Genomic DNA, 23225 nt, shown 5'->3' with positions numbered 1-23225 from the left:
CGTGTATACGTCATGATCGACTGTAAATGCAAGGACAATCGGGCTTAAAAGGTAGTGTGACAAGCGGACTATTTAACACGGAGGCTGTCACTATCTTCAGGAAGTTTTTAGTGGGAGTAGCTGATACATGATCTGTTACTGTATGAGCTCGAACACGTATATAACGCTGCTGCAGCAAGCAACTCGTTGGTTCAGAAATTCCGTACAAATTGTAAAATATCGAATATTTAACGAAGGTCTGACCATCCGAGAGTAACAGATTCTTATGTCATATGACACACCAACACACGACGATTGTGAAACCAGCTCGGCATGTTCCCAGTCCACTGTAGTGGGTAACCTTCATGAAGTGTGGAAAACCATCAGAAGCTGCCACATTGTGCCATGTGAGTTGACCCAAGCTCAGGCTCAGATGGGAGTGGATGTGTTCTGACAACTGTTGTTAAATCCGCATGATGTGTGTTTCCTAAAATGGATTTTTACACGGAACGAAAAGTGGGTGTTTTCCTGAAATCCGAATGTGTAAAAACACTAATTGAACAAAGGCCAACTTCCAGACCAGTCGTCAAACAGGGCTATTTCGAGCGTGAAGTCCTGCTATGTGAGTGTGGCAGTACGAAGGGGTAAATTCACTTTAAATTTGTTCCCAACGGCCGTACAATCAATACGGACTTTTATTCTGAACAGTTTCAACGGATTTATGCTTCACTACGCCAAAAAATATCCTGCTTTCGTGAACCTAAAGCGCGCGGTGCTGAAACAGGATAATTCAAAATCATACTTGTATCGGAAAACGTAACAGAAAATTCAGGAACATGATGAACTGATCCCATATAGTTCTGACCGTGTCGTTCCTATTACTACCTGTTTTGGCCCATGCCGCACTTTCTGAAACCACAATCCATCCGCCAGCAGGAGATGGAAACGATAGTAATTGGTTTCTTTGTTCTAAATTCAAGACGTGGAATTGAGGAACTGACAGGCAAGTGGTTGCAGACAGTCCAGCTTGAGGGACAATACTTTGGATGTTCACCTGCTTTCATTGTACTGTAGAGCTCCTCCATGGCTAAGCGGTTAGCATACGCGCCTTTGGCGTTGGAGACCCGGGTTCGATTCCCGGCGGGAGCTCATGTGGTTCGGATTCCACGTTAATCAGTAGGTCCACGTCTCATATAGCCTCGCTGCTGAACGGGACGTTAAACTGAAACTCAACTCAACTCATTGTACTGTAATAAATACAGATGTGTTGTATACGAAAATATAGCACAACTTATGACTCATATTATTTTAAAGAAGTCTTATAACTTTTCAAATCACAACACAGGAAATATATATATATATATATATATATATATATATATATATATATATATATATATATATATATATATATACCTTAAGATTTAAAGAAGAAAAAAATAGTTTCTTATTAAAGAACCATGTGAATGTTACCACGTATATGTATGTACCAATCTTCTTCTAGAACTAACTTTGGACTGTAGATTTAAGCTGCAACATTGACGTTACTGTTGAAGTGGGAATATATGTTTTATAGTTATATATTAAAAATATCCTAATCGAATAATTTTACTGATGTTTTCAGTTCTGTTGCATGCTTAAGATGGTATTAACCTCAGTCTAAATGATCGGACCTAGGGTGTTTTTAAATCTTAAGTTACTTTCATTCATGTAACACTCTTAAGAATATCATTGCTCTGCGAAGCGTTGTAAGTTTTCTTTGAGTAACGTGAATGTAATTTTATTTTTAAACATGGTAAATGGCCATTCGTGGGATGTGGAGGAATAGATGTACTCACTGAATAAATCCGTGGTACCGTGTTCCATATTCACTGGTGGGTGATCCCTATCAATTTAGAGCATAAAAATGAAATTAAAACTGACTGAAATAAATTTAGTAGGACCAAATTAGAAAGCGACACTATACTAAGGTTCATATTTAACGAATCTTAGACTTTCATTAAAAATGTACTTAACACAAAAGCACCTGGAATTATCCAACTGTAAACATTTGTGAAGAGATTTCGAATATGCGGTTCAAAAAATAACAAAGCTTTTTAGAATAATTAAAATTTTGTCACTTTTCATCGACCAATTACATTAGTGTAATGGAGTAAAACATAAGTGAAACTGAGAAGCATTGTTTCTTTATTTATTAGTCGGATACATAAAATGCCACTTAATGCTTACAAACAGAAGCATATAGGAACAATGGAATTTCTGAGGTTACTTAAAGCAGGGTTTGCCCAAGTGGGCCCAGCCCGAAGAAACCCACTGGGTTTTTTCGGGTTGGACCCACCTGGGTTTTTGAGCTTTTTGTTATTACATTATTGGTACAACTATGATGACCACATTGCAAGTGATTTTTATCAGGTTTTGGACTTCCTATAGGCAAATTAGATGTTTTCGTGTTAAGGTATACAAAATTCAACATTAAGACCATTGTAAAGTTCTGAATGCATTGGATGAATTAAAAACAAAAACTTAGCTTGAGATAATTGTAGAACAAATTAATGTATGGGTTATGCTTACAGCCTATTTGAAGTAAAACATGCAATTTTATATTTTAGAAAATACTTTCTGTGATTAGTGTGCTCGCCGACTCGGCGAAGCCGAGGGACGTTATCCTTCATACGTTTGACGGATTTAAGGCCATAGTCATCAGTACTACCAGTAAATATTTAAATACATTAGTAAAACTATTAGTATTATTTCTTATCTTTGATGATAACACAAGTATTCTTTGTTTTGTATTCTTAAAATTTTGTTTTCCAACAACAATAGTTCTGTCATTTGTTGCTACTTCGCAGAAGAGGAAAATATTTTTCCCGTCCTTAGTATTTGATTGGTATTTTGCACAAGTAATTAGTACAAGAAGTAATATTTTTTAAAGTGATTTCCAGATCTCTATGTTAACCTAGGGCCGCGCCAGAGGGATCCAAACCGGGAAAAAGGGATTTTTCAGCAAAACTCCCTATTTTCCTCAATTTTCCCTCCTTAGGGATGTCCGAGGGACATGCGGGTGATACAATCTGAAATGCTACTCCATTCTGAACAAAACGACGTATGAACCATAATTTTACGATCATTAGGGACGTGTCAGATTTTTTTTTTTTTTTTTTTTTTTAATTTGTAGGGTGCATTTTAGGAAATTTTTGGGCATATTTTTTATGCTCTCTCAACATGGGTAAAAAAATTTCCCGCCATTAATATTCAAGACAGGAAATTCGAATTTGTCAGAAGTAATTAGTACATTACGTAGTATTTTTCCAAATTTTTGGAGGTTTGTGCGCAGACCCGGTAGAGCCTCAGGGGGGGAGCCAAACTTTGAAGGTTTTTTTTGGCAAAAAATCCCGATTTTCCCTCAAATAATTCCCTTCTGGTACATCATAGGGACATGTAAGTGGTGCCGTTTGAAAGGCTGTTCCATTCTGAGAAAAACTAGGTATGAACCATGATCCTAGGGTAAGTAGGGATGACACTGTCGCTGCTTATCTGAGACTCAAGAAAAACGCCGGAAAAGGCAAGAATTTAAAAGGATTAAGTTTAAATTTTCAGGGAACAAGCACGAGACACTCAAAATTACCTGTATAGATTTTGGCGGCATACCAACATAAAATTTCAAAATGGCGGCCTTTTTTTCAAATAGTAGATATGTACGCTACAAAGTGCAATTTTCGGTCTTTTAAGTTTAAATTTTCCGAGTAGAAACGCCAGTAACTATAAATCAGCCATATATATTTTGGAGGCAATCCAAATTAAAATTTCAAAATGGCGGACATTTTTCAAAATATCGGGTATCCACTTTACAGGGTACAATTTTCGAATTTTAAAATTCAAATATTGAGTGTAGAAGCACGACATTCTAAATTTGCTATATAGATTTACTCGGCTATCTAATTTAAAATTTCAAAACGGTGGTCATTTCTTTCTAAAACAGCAGTGAATAGAGAATTGTTACAAGTTGAGACAATGACAATCTTGAAATAGAACACATTTTAATATTTTTACCCCAAAGACATTGAAATATTTCGGAAAAGCCCAGTTAAACCCGAAAAAACCATATGGGCCCAGGTGGGTTGGGTTTTTGAAAAATACCCGTTTTTTTTTTCAAACCCTGACTTAAAGTAAGAAAAGTAATCGTATTCGAAAGAAGAGAATCAACGGTATATATTACCACAGTCAACATTAGTTTTCTGAAAGTATCTGTGCCGAAGAAGGCAACATTTTTTTGCTGAAACATTTATAGTTGAAAATTTTGGGGTAAGTACTTTTTTTTAATGAAGATTGGATGTGCATTCTGTTAAATCAAGTACAAATTTTAGGCATATTCATTCTGCCGTAAACATTGAAAGAAAGTCCTACAGAAAAACTGTGATTCAAGAAAATTCTGTACACGTTTCCATCGATCAAGCGTAAATACCACGTAATGTTGTAAGAGAGAAAAACTAGTTTAGCTAAATTTGAATTTAATTGCATTAATTTTGCTGATGTGTTCGATTCTATTATATGCATTTAAAATTGTATGATTAATATCAATCTTATATTCGGGAATTTATAGAAGATGCTGTGAAGTGTGAGGCAACCCCTGCCGATGGGAGTTCATATTCGACCCGCGTTGGATATGAACTCAGTGGCAGGGGAGATATGTAAATGTTCATTTATTAATTGTTTAGATTTCCACAGGTTGGGTGTTGGCACCAGAAGTTTCTTCTTGAATTTTCTTCAGGTTATTTGTGCTAGTTTGCTGACTCAGCGCGTTCGTTGCATAATAAACAACCAACATTGGAGGTGCTGGTCTGCCAAATGAAGGTGAGAACAGTTGGGGCTGAAGTTCGTGACAGGCATGTTGTCTGTATGGTATGTAGGGATATTTAAACAACAGGAAACGACTAGAGCAGGGTGGGAGATACTGTGATTTATTGATACGGGTGTTGCTTTTTTTTTTTTCAAAAAAATATATATATTTGATGTATATGCCAACGTGAAGAGAATGTAATTATTACGTATTTGTTGTGAAATTAAGTAAGCTCAATTAAACATGCTGTTTGTGAGAGTACTGTTATTCTTTTTTAAACATCGGAGTCATGCGGTCCAAAATATGAAATTGTGCAGTCTTGCTAATGGAAGAAAAATGAAAGCTATCGGAAATACTTTTACTAAGGTTAATATGTAAACTTCATACAAGGTAATGAAATAAACATAGGAAAGAAATCATACTTGTCATATGGATTGGCAGTACAAGGGAGAAAGTAAAGACGTATCACTTTTTAAACATCGGAACATTTTTATTAATGAAAGCAGGAAACAACCGATTTAAACTTATTTCTGCACACCACAATCCTCTGTAGGTGCGAATTCAATAACTTAAAAAAGAGTGAAAAAGTGATTTGGCTGGACCGGGACTCGAACCCGGGATATTATTAATATATATGAAATCACAACCGTCAAAAGTTGTTCTCAATATATGGACACTGGATTGTCCGAGCACAGCAGCGAGACTGATGTACAAGCCATGTGGTCTGAGTGGAGAGCACCGACTGTAGGAGTGAGGGAGTGTTTGGCTATTCTGAGAAGTGGATGGGTGGCATAGTGGTTAACGCATCGGCACGGTTTGCCGGAGATCCCGGGTTCGAGTCCCGTTCCAGGCAAGTCACTTTTTCACTCTTTGTAAGTTATCGGAACATTTATTTGTCATGGTTGTGGCTTTGTAATGGAAGAAAGTAGAAACGCTTTCAAAGTCTTGAATGGTAGACCCATAGGGAAACGACCATTAGGAAGACCTAGGCGCAGATGGGAGGATAATATTAAGATGGATCTCGCAGAGATAGGAATACAAAGTAGAAACTGGATCCAATTAGCTAAGGATAGAAGTCAGTGGAGAGCTTTTGTGAACGCGGCATTGAACCTCCGGGTTCCATAGGCCATAGAGTTAGTTAGTTAGTTAGTTAGGTTGTGGCTTTGTTCTCAGAACAAAAATTAGTATTTAGTATAGAATTAGCTTCGAATGCAACTTCATTTATTCTACACGCTACGAAATGCATCTATTAAAATGCAAGATATTTGTAGATTCTTAAGGAGAGAAAAATTACTGCATTTGTTTTTGTAAGTGTTTATTGTAATTGCAATCATAGTTTTATAATTCACATCGTGAAAATCGAAATACTTAGTATTTATTTTTATTTTTTTTTTCTGTTACTATTGCAGTCTACTTTAAAGTTAAAAAAAAATGATTGTACTGATTTATATACTAATTATCGTTATATTAGATAGATAGAGGTGGTAGCTGTAGAACAATACATTAAATTGATAGAGGTGTCGAAACTTACCGTCACTCACATGACTGGCTTTTATTTTTCTTCACTAAGAGTCCTGTGATATTAAGGACTTAAGATAGATATGTGAGAAGTTTGTCTTTCGGTGAATTGGCCTCTGATTCAGCAAAACATTACTGCATTTCAGGAACCGCTGTATGTTTGGTTGGCCAGTTTGTGATGCACTGTGGGCCAGGATAAAATAAGAACCATGCTTGGGAGTAATTTTTCCTTGTCTCCATTGAGGCAGTAATCTGTTGAATGTGCTTAAGTATGTTTCTGGGATCTTGATTTTATTCTGAGTATCTTGCTGCTTGTTTCACGTTTCTAATGCAATTAAAGACTAAGCTGCGAATATTTAAAAAGAAACTATAAAGTGTGGTTTTCTTTAAAAAAAAAAAGCCCGGTATCAACCATCTTACCCAGCAGAATAGTTTTTTAAACCAAAAAACTGAAAAAATTAGGTTATCTAAAAAATGTTGAGAATACCTTTATTGTGATTTGAAAATATGAAACTACCGTATACCATCTTGTTAGATGAACTTCTATCAATTATTCGGCAACACTGTAATCCAGTCGCTATAGAACTTAACGTTGATTCAGGTTAAAAATTGTGACAACGTGGTTTCGACAGTCCTGTTTTGAAAGTAACTTAATACCATTCAGGGAGTACTGAAGAGACCGCAACAAAAATGGTCTGACGTTGTCAGGACCAGCCAGACAGTGGTTATACCAAAACCTCCTAACCAAGTTCTTTTAATTTTGACGGGTCATTGAAGATCATATGGTCTGGCGTTGTTAGTGTGGAATATGACATCTTTCATGTTCACCAGCTCCGCTTTTTTGCTAGGTGCATTCGCATTAATATATCGACGGTACATGTCTGAGTATCGTTCAACAAGGTGGCAGCAGCACGTGATGCACAATTCTCTTCCATTCCCACTAGATGGACAGCATAACCATCCTGAGCGTCAGTGGGGGGCTTCGCAAGCAGACTGTGGAGCTTCTTCGCGCTTCGACCACGATCTTTTATGTCACGCTGTTGTTGTAGGTTGTCCACTTTTCGTCACCCTTGGTCAGCCGCTTCAGAAATGACTCTAATTCGTTACGTTTCGGTAGAGATTCGCAGATAGCAATTCGATCGAGTAAATATTTTTGAATCAGATTATGTGGCACCCAAACTTCTTAGCATTTTATAGTTAGCTTTCCACAAATAATTTTAACACTGGATGAATGTGTGGGCTAGTGCAGATGTAATGATCGTTTTTACTGTGATTGTCCCTGTTACGAGGAGCTTCTGGGACATTGAAATTTCCGGATGTCGGCGACTGAATCATCCTTTATTTGTTGCTTTTGATAACGTATGTTGTTCATAAATAGCACAAATTTCTTCCCGGGCGGTACAGCATTTGCGCCTTTATTGAAATATAAAATGTAGCGCATTTCTGCGGAAAGTTCACTTATCTCTGTGGCATAATGGTAGACCTTGAGCTGCTATACAAGCTTGTGAAATGTTATGATGTGGAGACCTTTGATTCCTAAGTTGTGCGTAAAATAAAATCTCAAATGAAGGATGATTCTGTATCACATGACTTCGTACCAGTAGCACTCGACTAAACGCCTCAAACTACATCTTTGTCCTTTGTTTATTTAGTAGCAGAATAACCGTTCTTCGCACGCAGAAAATAGGTTTCATTTAGGACGTAAAGGACTGAATTTGGATTTAAACGGCATCAGAAATGGAACTGTTTGTCTCAGCGACCACAAAAACTATGGATTCGACACTAATATCGATCATTTTTAATATTCCCCCTCCCGTAAGTTGCACCGTCATAGTGAAATCATAAAAATACATTTTAGGCTCGAATCTCACATCCATGCTGAAAATTTGGTCGAGATCGGTTGTGTGGTTCAAGAGTTATTAAGTTACGAAGGTAGTCACTTTCATTTTTATGTATTTTTATATATCTCCCTCCCTCCTCCTAAGTTGTCCTGTCAAAGTGAAGTGATAAAAGACACTGCAGGTCCGAACTTCGTGTATGTGGTAAATTTGATCGAGATTGCCCTCGTGGTTCAATAGTTATTATATATATATATATATATATATATATATATATATAATAACCCTTTCGGATGTAGCGTTTAGCGAAATAAGTTATAATTTCATAGTGTCGTACTAATCTAAGTATAATGTTTAGTAAGAATAACTCTCTTTAGCAAAATCCATATCCAAATTTGTCCCTTTGGCCCCTCTTACCATAAAACGCATTGACTGAATATGCACTCTACATACTGACGACGATACATGGGGTATAGATAAAGAACTCTCAAAAGTTAAGTGAAGTTTCAATATGTCCCGGAATCACTCAAGCAAAGCATAAGTGTAACTCGTTGAAAATTGTGAATCTGACCAATATTTGTTGGTCAGTTTAGTTGCATAAATATTCCGCCTTAGGATATGAGATTTATTTGATGAACCTAAGAAAATAACATACGTGAAGATAAAACCTTATGTGTACTTTTCGAGAAACTGCAAAAATAAATTATATTGTAATTATGCAGTTAAAGCAATTAAATACATATATTGTCTTTTTGAGATTACTTTTACGTATTCTTTAACATTGCTATGTAACTTATTTTTTCTTGCTGAAAATTAATTCCTATCCGTTGTGTGTTCCCACTTACAAATCGATAACATTAAAGTTAGTGACTTTTGTTAAAAGCTTCTCATGAACAGCACTTAGTTGAGTTTTCTTAATTGTAATGAACAGGCGACAGCTCTGGGGCCCATCAAAATTGGATACTTATGCAAAATCATAATATTACTGATGCTTTGTATTATGTACACATATCTTGATTATGGTAATTATTATTATGCATATTTGATACTTTAATTCATTGCTCGTTTATTAGGATCGTACTTTTATGTGCCTAACCATTGACACATTGAGAGATGCTCTACAGTAACTGATTACTTATCTGGTGTTTGTAAAGATTCTGTTTTAACTGCCAGAGTCAATGAGAGTCGCTGATTGCTTTGCTTTGCCTGCAGGTATGACGCTCGAGGAGCTCTTTATGATTTACGTCCATACGAAGCCCCTCCCGGTGGATACGACCGATGGTCAGGGTTAACAGATTCAGAGCGACGGGTTGAACAGATGTGTGATGAGGAGAGGTACAGGGCGTTACTTCATAATGAAGAAGAAGAAGCGCTTTATCAAGGTAAGTAGCAACGGAGTGAAGCTGAGGTTTCAGCATTCTATTCCGATTGAAATACACATCGTAAAGGAATGGGGCTTCTATACATCATGTTAAAATTCTGTCCATTGTGTGTATCTAGTCCCGGTGCTTAGTAATAAGAGAAAAAGGAACTCAGAAAGTATAAACAGTGAATTATATGAAATTACGTAATGAATTAATAGGATGCGATGGATATTGAATAATGGAAAACGTTTCTACTCACAAACCATCCACACGGTAAAAGTGTTAATCTTGTCCGTATATGCTTCAGCGACAAGTTTTTCGTTTTCTTTAGTATGAACCCTTTAAGAAATCAATGTCGCTTGAAAAATTATATTGTTGATAACATTCCTATACTGTAGAAACAAATCAAACTCAGCTATCTTTTTATTAATGTACTGTATGCTCTTCTTGTGTAGAAATAATACTTTAGGGATTAGTGAAAGGCAGTTCTGGGTTTCTTTCGTTGTACGTTAGTGCTGCTTGACAAAGTCTGCAGTTTTCTTTAAAATGCAATATTTTAAAATGATTAAGGAAGAACAATTACTTAGACCAAGAGAAATACAAAAAGTGAGCGTAATCAAGTATTCATGTAAGATCAAGTGTTCATTTTTTTATTTTTTTTTTAAACTCCGTTAGAGCTTTTATCTAGGGAGGGATAATTTATGAATGATTTAAATTGGATCTGTTATTCGAACCTTGGATGTGGCAGGCTGGCGGCAATATGTCTGAAAGAGTCGACCTTGAATGATAAAGGATAATGATATACAGTAGGAGGCCAGTAGATGTCAGTAGTAGTGTGACTAGCGCACCATAAGATAGGCAACCTGTTTGCTGTCAGTTACAGATCATGGATGGTGATTATCACGGAAAGAGGTGGACTGCTTCTTGATTAAACAGGCCTGCAGGTATTTACAGCTGATTGCGCACAGTGTGTGTGGTGACAGTCCCCGTTAAAGTTGAAAAGCGGAAGAGCAGTGGTCGGACATCTAACTCCCAGATTGACGTGAACATTGTATTTGTCTCTGAGCTCGTTGCCGGAAACATATCGCCCAAGTCACGTATTTGTATATTTTGGAATATTAAAAGAATATAACAGTTATTTCATGTTGCCTAAAATGTAATGAAGTGTGGAGGTCAAAATTAAGAATATATTTATTGTGATCTGAAAACTGATATGTGCCCTTTTGCGGCAACATAATTCCATCGCTATAGAGCGTCGTGGTTTCTAGTCAATTAAGTGTGACACGTGGTTTTCAAAGGTCTCTTTTCATATTAACTGAACTCTATTCAGGGAGTCCTGCAGATACCCACATGAACGATAGTTGGACGGAGCAAGTTTCGGTCTATACAGTGATGCATTAAAACCTCCCAGTTAAGTTCTCTCAATTTCTGACGGAACGTTAAAAATGTATGCGATCTGGCGTTATCAACGTGGTATACGACATTCTCTCTGTTGACTAAAATTCCTGCCGATTCTTTTGAAGTGCTAGTTACACTCGTACTAATTGTTGACAGTACATACCCGAGTCTACTGTTCTGCGTGGCGTCAACCGCTCGTGTTGTTCGATGCCTTTCCGATTTCACTAAACGCACAGCATATCGTTCCTGTGCGTTTTTGTTGGCTTTGCTACACACTGTGGACCTTCTCGCTTCGATCACGGTCTTTTAGCACATATTGTTGTAAGTTATCCACCCATCACTCGTAATCAACGGTTTCAGAAATGTCTTGAGTTCATTACGTTTCATAGAGGTTTGCAGATGAAAATTAGTTCTTGGAAGTGTTTTTGAGTCAGATTATGTGGCACCCAAACCCTGAGCTTCTCTTTGCAGCCAGCTTTCTTTAAATGGTTTAACACTGTTTGATGATGAATGTTTAGGACCTTGGCGATGTCGTGGCTGCTTACATGCTTGCTTTTTTGTCATCAACTGGGAGGAGCATTATGGAGATTCCTGGAGGAATTTCCAGAACGAAAGAGACTGGACCATTTTTCGGTTATTGCTTTCGTTAACGTATCTTGCCCATAAACAGTGCAAATTTCACTACTGGCCTGCGCAGTATTTACACCCTTATCGAAATAAAATGGTAAAAGTAGCAGTTTCACGGAAGTTCATTCAACTTTACAACCCAATACCTTACGTCTAATTACAGAAATTCCAGTATTTGTGATGCATCTACTAGCTTCAACTTTCAGCTGTTGAGTGACGTTGGGTTTTATCCGCTCTGACTCATTTACATTGAGATTTCGGATATTAACGCCATCTCGTGCGAAAAAGACTCAATACATTTTAAACTACTTGAGGATATGGATGGCTATATAGAGAGATGGAAGGCCATAAAAACTGTTTCGAATTTGAAGTTAGCGTTTCTAGTGATTGCCATATATCTTCAATAACAGTGACATTAACTCTGTATTATTTATGGAAGCGTAAAGGTATTTTGCGAACGAGTTCGTAATCATTAGTGTTTAATGTACAGCACAGCGGTTACTTAATTTCACTACAATAGCCTGGAAAATTGTACCTTGGTCTGCAGAACCGGGAAAGTCGTTTAGTCCAAAATAGTAGATATCTTGATTGTTTAAGGTCATGTAATGTAAGAGGTTCTGTTTAAAAACAATTGAATCACATTTATTTTTCTATTTTGTAAGTTGGCTAGGTTTCTGAAGAATGGGCAGGGACCAATATTTGTTACTTCTCGTAAATAACGTAGACTTGATAACTTTTTCAATACCGCTACGGTTACGAACTTGGAAAAGGACTCAGAGAGGTCCAAAATTATTCACGAAGGTTAATAGATATTATTTACGAGATACAGAGCTAAGCTAATCATCATTCTTTCAAATCTGCTTTATTTTGTGAATACCATTGACTTAAAACATTTTTTATGTGGTTTTCAGAGGAAGAACTGAAGCGATTACACCAAGCTTTGAGCGCAGATACGGGTAATACTTACGGCCAAGTGGCTTATAGTTATGATGATGGAATGCCCACAGAATCAAATGACAGTGATGCTGCGGGGACAGACTCTAAAGATGATGTTCTAGGCAATGAGCCATTTGTACCGCCTCCAGAGTTAGACATTCCATTAAACATGATACTGGTGAGTTCCTCTTTTAATCCCTATCATATCGTGCTTGTTGTAATAATATGCTTGAACTGACACATTTTTTCCCTAGACTTAAGTTATATTGACATACGTTAAAGTTCTCATTTTACACGCAATTACGCATGATAAATAATTTTGACGTTTCTGTCCATATTATTAGTTCTTAAATCCAATGATCTCAATACTACATATGATGTTGGTATCTTCTGCAGGAGGACTTCGCTTTTGAGTATTAAATCGAATAGATATTTACTTCGTGGTAATTCTTATCTTTACCACGTATATTCTACTAGAAAAACTTCTTACAACCATACAGAAAATTCTGTCACTCAGTAAATAGTACAGGGTATATCATAAAGGACTTTACAAATTCGAAAACTCATATTTATTTATTTATTTATTCATTTACCTTACAGACATGGTTTTGGTGTCATTTTGTAGCAAAATACATCAGTTTTTTTTTATTTTATTTATTTATTTATTTATTTATTTGCCTTATACCTAAAGAGGTTCAATTTGGCTTCCATTGACGATGCGGCACACATCCCATCAGAGGTTGATTTCTTGCCAAACCTGCTGCGGCATATCAGGTGTACCATTTAATTTTACGTCATATGTAATTTGTATGGTTTGAAATGAAACCGTTTTCTCAACCCACGCCAAGCTGTGTGGGACGCCCAGCTCTCGAGAGGTACGCGGGGTTAATTTTGTAGGACTGTTCACAAAGCTTTGTCTCACTTGCTCTACAACATCTTCAGACGTGCGGGGACAATCTGAAGATTTGTTGTGTCATACCGAACATCCAGTTTCAATAAAACACTTACGTCACTGATAAAAAGTAGTCCTACTGGGAGGATCTTTACCATACTTTGTACGGAAATTACGTTGCATAGTAGTTGTTGCAGACTTGAATTCTTCAAACCAAAACACACAAGTAGCACGTTTTGGAACCAATAAAGGCAGTCAGTCATTTGTGCTCCAACTGCCACTAGGGTTTGCGGTGGCTTCTTTCTGAACTAGTGTACTACGTGGGCCAAAACTTGGTGTATTTTGCTACAAAATGCTACCAGGACCATCTCTAAGGTAAATGAATAAATCAGTATGGGTTTTCAAAGTTGTCAAGTCCTTTTCGATACACCCTGTATTTGTAGATAATCAGGTAAATAAAATCTATAATTAATAAATTTATCATAAGTATAAAAAATGTATTAATTATAGGGACTGGCTACCTTGAATTATAATATGGTGGTTTGATTTATTATATACATTGAACAAAATAGTTTTATTTTTCCTAAGTGTTTAGTATGTTTTTTCTTTCATTGACTCTATAAAGTTGTTAGTTTAATATGTGTGATAAGGAAGATATGAAATAACTCGTGAAGTAAATATGTACTCGATTTAATACTCAAAAGTGAAATCCTCCCTGAAGAAGATACCAGTATCACGTAGTATTGAAATCATTTGATCTTAAAACACTAACAATACGCAAAGGTACGTAGAAATTATTCATTTACTTATTATACAACAGGGTTGGCAAAAACCATAGTTTTTATTTAAAAAAACAAAAAAACCGTTTTTTTGGGTTTAAACCAGGTTTTTATGGTTTAAATAATTTGCTCTATATATTCATATCATATATGGACAGAAATAAGTTTGTTTCGCCTTGATGTTATTATGCAACAACCGGGTTATGCTGGAAGGGGTCACATAAGCTTAAAGCGGAATAAAAACTGCTTCTCGAGTTACATCCGAGAGAAATTGTCCTCCATTTGAACTCGGAACCAGGACTAATTGGCCACAAATGCGATACGTCTGCCGACTCACTCACGAAGGAATCCCGATTTAAAAAAAAGTACTAAAAGTAAGTTAGTTAACAACGACTTTTATTGGTCCAAAGTAAAGAAATACAACGACTTAATTTGCATATCAGTAAGAAAAGTGAATAAAGATACGAATTATTTGAGTCCACTTTGGCTCAGACTCATTTATACATAAATAGATACCAAAGATACTTCTCATTTCACTAAATGCTTCTCGTGGGGTCTGTATGACCCCCCCCACACACACACACAAAAGTACGGCATTTCGATGTATTTTATCAATAGTAAACACTGAAACGAAACAATATTTAGAATTTTTCTTCGATTGCAATTACATAACAATAATAATAACTACAAAAAATCACAAAATAAACATTTATAAACTTATACAAAAAAGTTGCTTTTGTAGTATAATCTTTTTGAGTAATGAATGGGGAATTTAGGTCTGAATATAATACGAATAATATACGGGAGTGAAACGTGATAACCCACAAATGTGTGTTCATCAAGATTTTACACTTATACTTTTACGAATATTTTTTTGTTTTTTGGTTTAAACCAGTTGTGTTTTTTGAAAAAACCAGCTGGTTATAACCTTGGTTTAAACCAGCCAACCTTGTTATACAGGATGTTACAGAAATCTGTCACAATAGGAGTAGATTCCTCATCAAAATAAGAAAGAAAATAAAAAAGTTCTATGGACCTGTGTTCAGAAGTGCATAGTTTCATAGTTATAGGATGCCGAAAATGTGAGAAAATGAACTTTAAAGCTCCATAGTTCCACTACTATAGGACCGATCGTAGTTGGGTCAAGACATCACTGAGGAATTAGTATGTGAACTATCCAAATATCCATCTTTCAAAACCTCTTACACTTACACAGTCATTTTTAGAGAGCCTTGTTGGGAGTGCTTGATCGCTCTCCACCCGCTTCTAAAAATTGCTGTGCAAATATGGAGCATTTTTAAACATGGGTTTTGGATAGTTCACATACTAGTTCTTTAGTAATGTCTTAAACCCGACTACGATAGGTCCCATAGTATTGTAGCTATGAACTTTTAAAGTTCACTTGTTTCACGTTTTCGGCACCCTATAGCTCCGAAACTATCCACTTTTAAGCATGTCCATATGAACTTTTTTTCCTTCTTTCTTATTTTCATGTGAGGAATCTTCCCAAAATATTGTGACTGCTATACTTCGATCAGTATGAGTTACTTTCTTACCGGTAAGACATCGCTGAGTTTTAGCAACTGATTTTTAGTAATGTATTTATATCCTTTACATAGATTAATGAGAGCTCCTTCATGGCCAAGCGGTTAGCGTACACGCCTTTGGTGTGGGAGACCGGGATTCGATTCCCTTCGGGAGCTCATGTGGTTCGGATTCCACGTTAATCAGTAGGTCCCGTCTCGTCTAGCCTCGCTGCTAAAAGGGACGTTAAGCTCAAAATCAACTCAACTTAGGTAATGGTTTCTTTTAAACAGTAATTGACCACTTGTTAAACTGAAAACTAGAACGAAGATATGGTTAAAACATCTTGTTAAGAGCATAATCTGTAAGTTTGTTTCAGCGAAATGAAAGAGGAAATGATATTTAGTGCGGAGAGAGAGCTCCACGTTTACTTTAAGATGTTTGTAGTACACTCGGGTTAATGGTTTCTATTACTTCTTGTGTCATTCTCTTTTAGCCATTTCACGATTAAACGATTGACCAGTGGCTGCAAGACTGGGACATATTTGGACATATCTAGGGACATATTTGGAAGTAACTAACACATTAAAAATAAATAAAATACATCCAAATGCATAAACAAAGTTAATTATCTCAATCTACAGGCTTCACTGAATACCTCGAAGTAATGTGATGTTCTTAGCTTGGATCTTGTGACATATGTTTCAAAAATGCTGAAAGTGATTGACTTCTTTGTTAAAGAGGGATTTTTTTTTTTTTTTTTTTTTTTTGCTGAAATTCACAATCGACTTAAACGTCCAAAAGAGATGTGTTCATAGATGTTAGTAGTGTTAGAAAATTGGTAAAGGGCTGCACTGGCTTTTATGTGGAGCGTGGGACCCTTGGTTCGATCTCATCTCCCACCAAGTAGGCTTTGTAGTAGCCGAAGACCAAATACTGTATGTTTGGGTCTTCTCTCGGAGCTCTCGCCGGTCAAGTGCAAAGGGTCAAAAAAGATAAGACAGGACACTATACAATTCTAACGGTAATTACTATAGTACGCAGTGCAGGCAAGGATTGCATTGGTAGACAATTGAAAAATTTGTTATCTCTCAGTCTCGTGTTTATTGACGGTTGAACACAAAATGCAGCATAGAGAAAGTTAGTAAAATGGAGTCAAAAATTCTGCCTTACCCTCCTACAGTCTCGATATTACGCTGTCCACTATCGTGTTTGGTTTTGTGAATAACAAATTATGGTACAAACACTAGCACATAACAGGGGACATCCAAAAAGCATGCATTATATGTACAAAATGTCACTTACATTTTGTTAATCTCTATACTTTTGTTGAGTACCAACTTCAGGAGTGATAAAATGTATGACTGTTCAAGGAGCGAACTGGGTAACGAAGTAATTAACGCATCGGCGCGGTAAACGTTTGATACCCGGGTTCGAATCATGGTCCAGACATGCATGTTTTACTCTTTGTATGTCACTGAATTCGTGAATATAGAGGATTTGGTGTGATACACAGTAAAGCCCCGAGTATCCACGAGTGCCGAAAAAAAAAAAAAAAATCGCATTTCAATTATTTTTCATAACTAATCGCTTTAGACTGACAATATGTATGCAAATAAGTGCTATGTGCTAAAACATAAAAATAAATTACATTATAAAAATCAATATTTCCAACAATAGTGCACGTTTCGAAGTGCAACTCTACTCTGATAAAAAGCCGTAACTCTATTCTGATAGAAAGGCGTAACAATTCAGTACAGTATTGTTTTTTGTTTACTGTAATTTATTTTAGCGAATTAGATGTAGAGCGAAGGTTCCTGCTGTGCTGTAAGTATATTAAAAGTTATATTATGTTCAATAAAACAAAGCTTTTATGCTGAAATATTTTTTTTTCGAGTTTGTACCTAATTTTTAATCCTTTTTCGGGTTATTCGTTATTTTTCGCTATCCACGGTGTCCTTGCCACCCAGTTCCGCGGATAATCGATGCTTTACAGGGGCGGACCAAGGGCCAGGCAACCCGGGCGACTGCCCGGGGCGCCAGTCAGAGGGGTGCTAAAACGAGTCTAAAAAGTAAATTTTATAATGTGTTTTCTACTGACTTTTTTGTTTATATTCTTGTAAAGTAGCGGCAATTATATGATCTTTTTCCATTTCACCATGGAAGAAAAGAGTTTTGTAGTACTAAGGGGGTTGTATCGACAAATGGAGAGATGGCATGTAGAATAAAGAGTGGAGGGGAAGTAAGTATTGTTTGTTTGCTTGAGTGTAGCATTCCACGGTTATGCCTTAATGCCCAAAGGAGATGTGGATACTGATTATAGTGGAATCCGAACCACTTTTATCGTTCAACAGTAACCCACCGGGAATTAGACCCGGGACCACGGAAGGCAGGCGTGCTAGCTCCTGGACCAAGCGGGAGGGCGGAGTTGGTATTGTTTATATCGGGCCATATTATTTGTGAAGTTTACCTAGGTAATGAATGTATTTTTGAAAAATGGGTTTAAAATATTAAAAACACTGATAAAATGTAAAATATAGGCTAGTACTAGGGAGGAGGGCGCCAAAAAGTCACTTTGCCCGGGTGAAAATTTGGCCTGGTCCGCCCCAGATGCTTTACTGAATAATCAGTTACTTCCTCCATTTACCATATTCAGTACATAAATATCTGCGAACAGCCGGAACGGAGTTCTAGTGCAAGGGTATCTTCAGGCTTCGAGAAAAACTGAAGAAATGCGTTCAGAGAAATGGAGACTGTCAAGTCTAATAGAACGGCTATATTCGTCTATCGACAGGTATCAAAGCAAAAACGGTATGTGATATTAAAAAGCGGTTTCGTGGAACCGATTCCATGCCGCTGACGTGTTCAAAGTGGGAATAATAAAAATTATTTCCGGTTTCAGTGTTGACCGCTATATAGCGAAACGGTAATAAGTAGTGACAGATGTTATTTAAAATCGATCAATCGTCTCAAGAAAAGATGCCACCTTCACACACATCTCTCTACTAAAACCGGAAGTTGTAGTAATTTACTAGTACTTCCGGTTTCAATAGAAGTGGCCACCGCGTATTATGATCGCTGACGCTCTTGTCTTTAGTGCAAGCGGTCCCGGGTTCGATTTCTGGTGGGAACATTCGGTCGAAGAGGCGAGGCCAGCCATTTTAAGTGAGATTTTTCCTGGATTTTCGTCATTCACACCATACAAATATCGGAATGGCACCAGGCCGCTTTCTTCCCTCCCCTTCCCTGGATAATGTGCTCGCCAAGGGATGTCATCCCTTATACGTGACGGGCTTGAAGCCATAGATACCGGAAATATGTTTTAACTCTCTATTCAAACTGGAGTTGATAGAAATTAACCATTTCCAGTTTTAACGTTGATCGTCATAGAGAAAAAATGGTAATTTATAGAGGCAGGCTGTGTTTTGAATTGATTAATTTCTACCTGTATCTGTACGAAAACTGAAAAAGATAAGAATCTACTACCACTTCTGATTTCAGTGATAAGTTCGCATAGTTTGGAAGTCGGCCGTAGTTTCACGATGTGGAAAGAAACTGACTTCTTAACAATACCAAAAGTTCATGAAAATATAATAGTTACAAATTACTTTTCGTATGATTCTCGTCCTTGTGTGCAGCTATGTACCATCGTCCATGTTAGAAATGTAGATTTTTTTTTCTTTCTTCAATGAGCACCCACCTCTCTTTGGCAAGTTCTGTGTTTTCATCCATAACTGAATTAAATCAAAGAAATTGGAATCCTCTTCGGCCAGTTGAGATCTTTACTTCAGGCGTACGGTTGTACGAGAATACGGACTATGAAAGAGAGATGGGTGACCATTCGTTTTGAAAACTGTACCAGTGCATCAAAATATCCTGTGATCCGAGCCGTCCTTCTTTACCATTTTATTGTTCAAGTTTGCGTGTTAGCTACAACTTAGAACTTGTAAGGTACGGTACAGTCATTTACAAAAGTGCACACCTTTCACATGTTTTCGTGTCTAACTCGAACAAGTGAACCAATTTATAAACAAAAATATTCTAAGGATTAGGGTATAATATTGAAATGTACAGGATGTATGAAAGGCTCCTAGTCATTTGTTTGTTTCTGAAGAGGAAAAGATTATCACTTGTGTCTTAATGAATAACTTTGTTCCTTTTTTAAGAAAATTTTTCTACAGCCAAATATTGTTCATTTTAACCGAACTAATTATTACAATTAATTTATAAGGGACGACATGCACGTGATAGGTACAGTGTATATTATATTGTAGCTTCAGAAGTGTATACGCATGTTGATTAGTTCTGTATTTTCTATTTTTCTGTAGCCTGAGACAATGAAGGCAAATGCAATTATTGAAAAGACTGCGTTATTTATTAGTAAGCAAGGACCTCAAATGGAAATAATTCTAAAAACGAAGCAGGCAAATAATCCTCGGTTTAGTTTTCTTTCTTTTGACAATCCACTGCATCAGTACTACAGACTGTTACTTTTGGCAATAAAAAATGGACGATATGAACCTCAGTCGAACAAACATCAAGGTAAGTTATTTTTCTTGCTTCAGTAACGTTAAGGGTACAGTTGTAAATCAAAAGAACATGATTCCCAAACCTTTAATTCAACGTCAGACACTAGCATAGTATTATTTTATCGTATAACTATAGTTGGGTGCGGTTACCTCTGGTGCTTGTGGTCCTTAGTTCTATCCTCGACCAAGCAAATTTGTGGTGGACAACATAGTGTCCGTGGATTTTCTCAGGGTACTTCCGTTTCCTTCCACAATCTAATTCCACCAACCTTCTCTTTACTTAAGCATCTGTCTCCCTTAGCCTAAGGGCATAATCGTGAGACGTTAAACTGAAAGATTTAATTTTTTTTTCACTTTCTTTTATCGTATAACTACAATATTCGAAAGTTAAGACTATGAAGTTCCAGAAGAAAGGATACACTTTTAGTGAATTACTATAGTATCTGTCTCTTAACTGAACAATTATGATACGTGTAGATATTTAGTCATCATCATCAATGATGATGATGAATTATTATTATTATTATTATTATTATTATTATTATTATTATTATTATTATTATTATTATTATTATTATAACCGAAAAGATATACGTATTTTATGTCACAAGAAATAATGAGAAAATGGCATTGGTTCTGTTTTGTCCTTGATATTCTTTTAAGAGAAGTACTATTGTAAGATACAAATTAATGCGATATAATTTTTTACTCTAATTTTTTATTTCTCTTATGTGAATTAGTAAGTGAATGGGAAGAAGAGAAGTAAGCTTTCTCGTAACCCTATCTTATTATTTTGAAGACTGTTAACAAGATGTAGAAGGTAATGGACCAAATGCCCAACATCTGGAAAAATGTATAGTAAGAATGATCATTACAGAGGCGCTAATGAATATCATCTCACCGCTACGATGCTAATTAATAACTAACTGTATCATGTAAATCCTGCGAGTGTGGAACATATTGCTAATAAGAAGACAGACATTTAGGAAAGAAAGAACAGTCATGTTTCGTATATGTTATGAGAGACTGAATAAGACGTAAAAATACAGTATATCATAGATCCGTTGCAATCCCTATCGTAGACAAATAGAATTTCCTCAGCCTGTTCATCTGATGACAAGGCATTCTCATATATAAGAAGTTACACACCAGTGATCTCCCAAAATTGGAAAATTGTAAATATGGTTTGCTACGATTGGATACAGTTCGTAAAACATAAAAATTGTATTTTATGCATCTATATACGAGGAAGGATCAAAAACTAAGGTTACAAGGCCGATATTTCTGGAGTTTCGTTTGTTATAGAGGAGTGAGGAGTGTGCGGCAGTTTCAATATACGGAGTTGGCAACTGTGCAGAGTTTCAGCCACCTGCCACTTACGACACGAGTTGTAGGTAAACACAAATGGCTACTCGTTCGGAAAACTGGGGGCGCGGTGGCTCAGTGGTAGAGCGTTCTCCGGTGCTTGGGGTCCCTGGTTCGATACCAGCTCGCGCCGTGTGCACTTTGTGGTGGACAAACACCGTGCTTGTGTGTTTTCTCGGGGTTCTCCCGTTTCCTCCCACTTTCTTCATTCCACCGTTTCATTTATTTCTCATCATCACTGTCTCCTTTAGCCTGACCGACATAACCGTAGGACGTAAAGCTTTTTTTTTTTTTTTTTTTTGGTTCGGTAAACGTCTCGCTAAGTCCGCTCAGTTAAGATTTCTGTGGAAGAAACATGACACCGAGACTGAAATTCGCCGACAGCTGGGAGAAATTTACAGAGAGATTGTAATGTTTCGTCAGCATGTCGCCGAAGGTCTCGAAAATTTGCTGTTGGTAGAGGAAACATCACCGACGAGGAGCACAGTGGCCAACCCAGTACAGCATCAACAGATTTGAACACAGCTCGCGTGGAGGAGGATCAAAAAGAGGAGGAACACGTTACAGCATCTGATGGTAGAATTGTTGAGAATGTCGTTCGAAAGCGTTCGTCATATTGTGCACGATATTCTGCAGTACCGAAAAGTTCATTCTTGATGCGTTCTACGCACATCCCACAATCGACAAGTGCCTCAACCGATAAGGACACTAATGTCGAAAAATGACGTAATGTGTGTACTATGTGTTGGATATATTGGTTGTGTGAAATAATATATACACATATCACTACAGGCTTTGTAACTTTACTTTCTGATCACCCCTCGTATATAGCAAATTATTATGCAACGCAGGTGGAATTAATGTTAGTTAAATTTATATAATAACCAAGAGATCGATTAATTAATAGTAGAAGTGAATATAACAGCTACATCCTTTTGTAGTGAATGAATGTTATGCATTTTGTATAATATCATATGAAGGGTAAGGAAAAAAATAAAACACAAGGAATGTCCATGTGTGTGTGCTTTATCGGGTGCTTCGTCCTATATGTTGGTGACTATTGGTACTATTTGACAGTATATGCCATGCATGCGTAGATGTCAAAATGTTCATGTAAAAAGGGCAAAAGATTTGACTATTCTATTATTTTTTACGCGGTTTAAAATATAAAAACACCGTTTTCTAGAAAATGCAGTTTTGTGACATTCCTCCCTTACCCTTCATATATGGCCATAATCATGTATATCAGTGGTTCTCATCGTAGGTGTTCTCGTTTTCAAAAGGCTGTTTGGAAGGGATGTAAGCGAAAACATGGTTAATGTAAGCCAAATTGTAGAAACAAAAAATTTCCTTTCACTTCAAGGCTGATTTTAAGAATTGAAACCTTTTCCTGGTTCTTAGACTGCTTCGTTCCGCCTTGCGTGGATGGAGGATTAAGATAACGGGGGCGCTCAGGAGATCGGCATTCACTAAAAATAAGACGAACGCTGCATAGTGTAAATTAAAATCAAGATAAGTCACGCGTAATACTTTTCTAAAAGGGACTTCCCGAATACGAAAGAGTAGATGTACGATTATTATGCAAGTAAGCTGACGCCCAGTATTCTAAGAATACTTTAAAATATTAAGGAAGACACAA

The 23225-nt window shown here is 36.7% G+C and overlaps 1 protein-coding gene across 4 annotated transcripts in view; it reads left to right on the top strand.

Annotated features, from left to right (window-relative positions):
• Nucleotides 1-23225, top strand: part of su(w[a]) (suppressor of white-apricot) — a 109892-nt gene that overhangs the window by 14348 nt on the left and 72319 nt on the right. Inside the window, exons 2-5 of one of the 4 annotated variants that reach the window (XM_081768314.1) lie at nt 4705-4830; nt 9385-9554; nt 12473-12675; nt 20021-20234. In XM_081768314.1, the coding sequence (XP_081624440.1) occupies nt 9491-9554; nt 12473-12675; nt 20021-20234 (481 nt within the window). In that variant the 5' untranslated portion in view covers nt 4705-4830; nt 9385-9490. Of the gene's footprint in view, nt 1-4694; nt 4831-9384; nt 9555-12472; nt 12676-20020; nt 20235-23225 lie in introns of all 4 variants that reach the window. The other 3 variants (XM_081768315.1, XM_081768316.1, XM_081768313.1) reach the window with 3 other exon arrangements.

The sequence above is a fragment of the Thermobia domestica genome, chromosome 8 (assembly GCF_964235325.1).
Source record: "Thermobia domestica chromosome 8, izTheDome1.hap1.1, whole genome shotgun sequence".
NCBI lineage: Eukaryota > Metazoa > Arthropoda > Insecta > Zygentoma > Lepismatidae > Thermobia > Thermobia domestica.
Note: the sequence above shows the minus strand (reverse complement) of the source record. Positions and strands in the feature narration are given on the sequence as shown.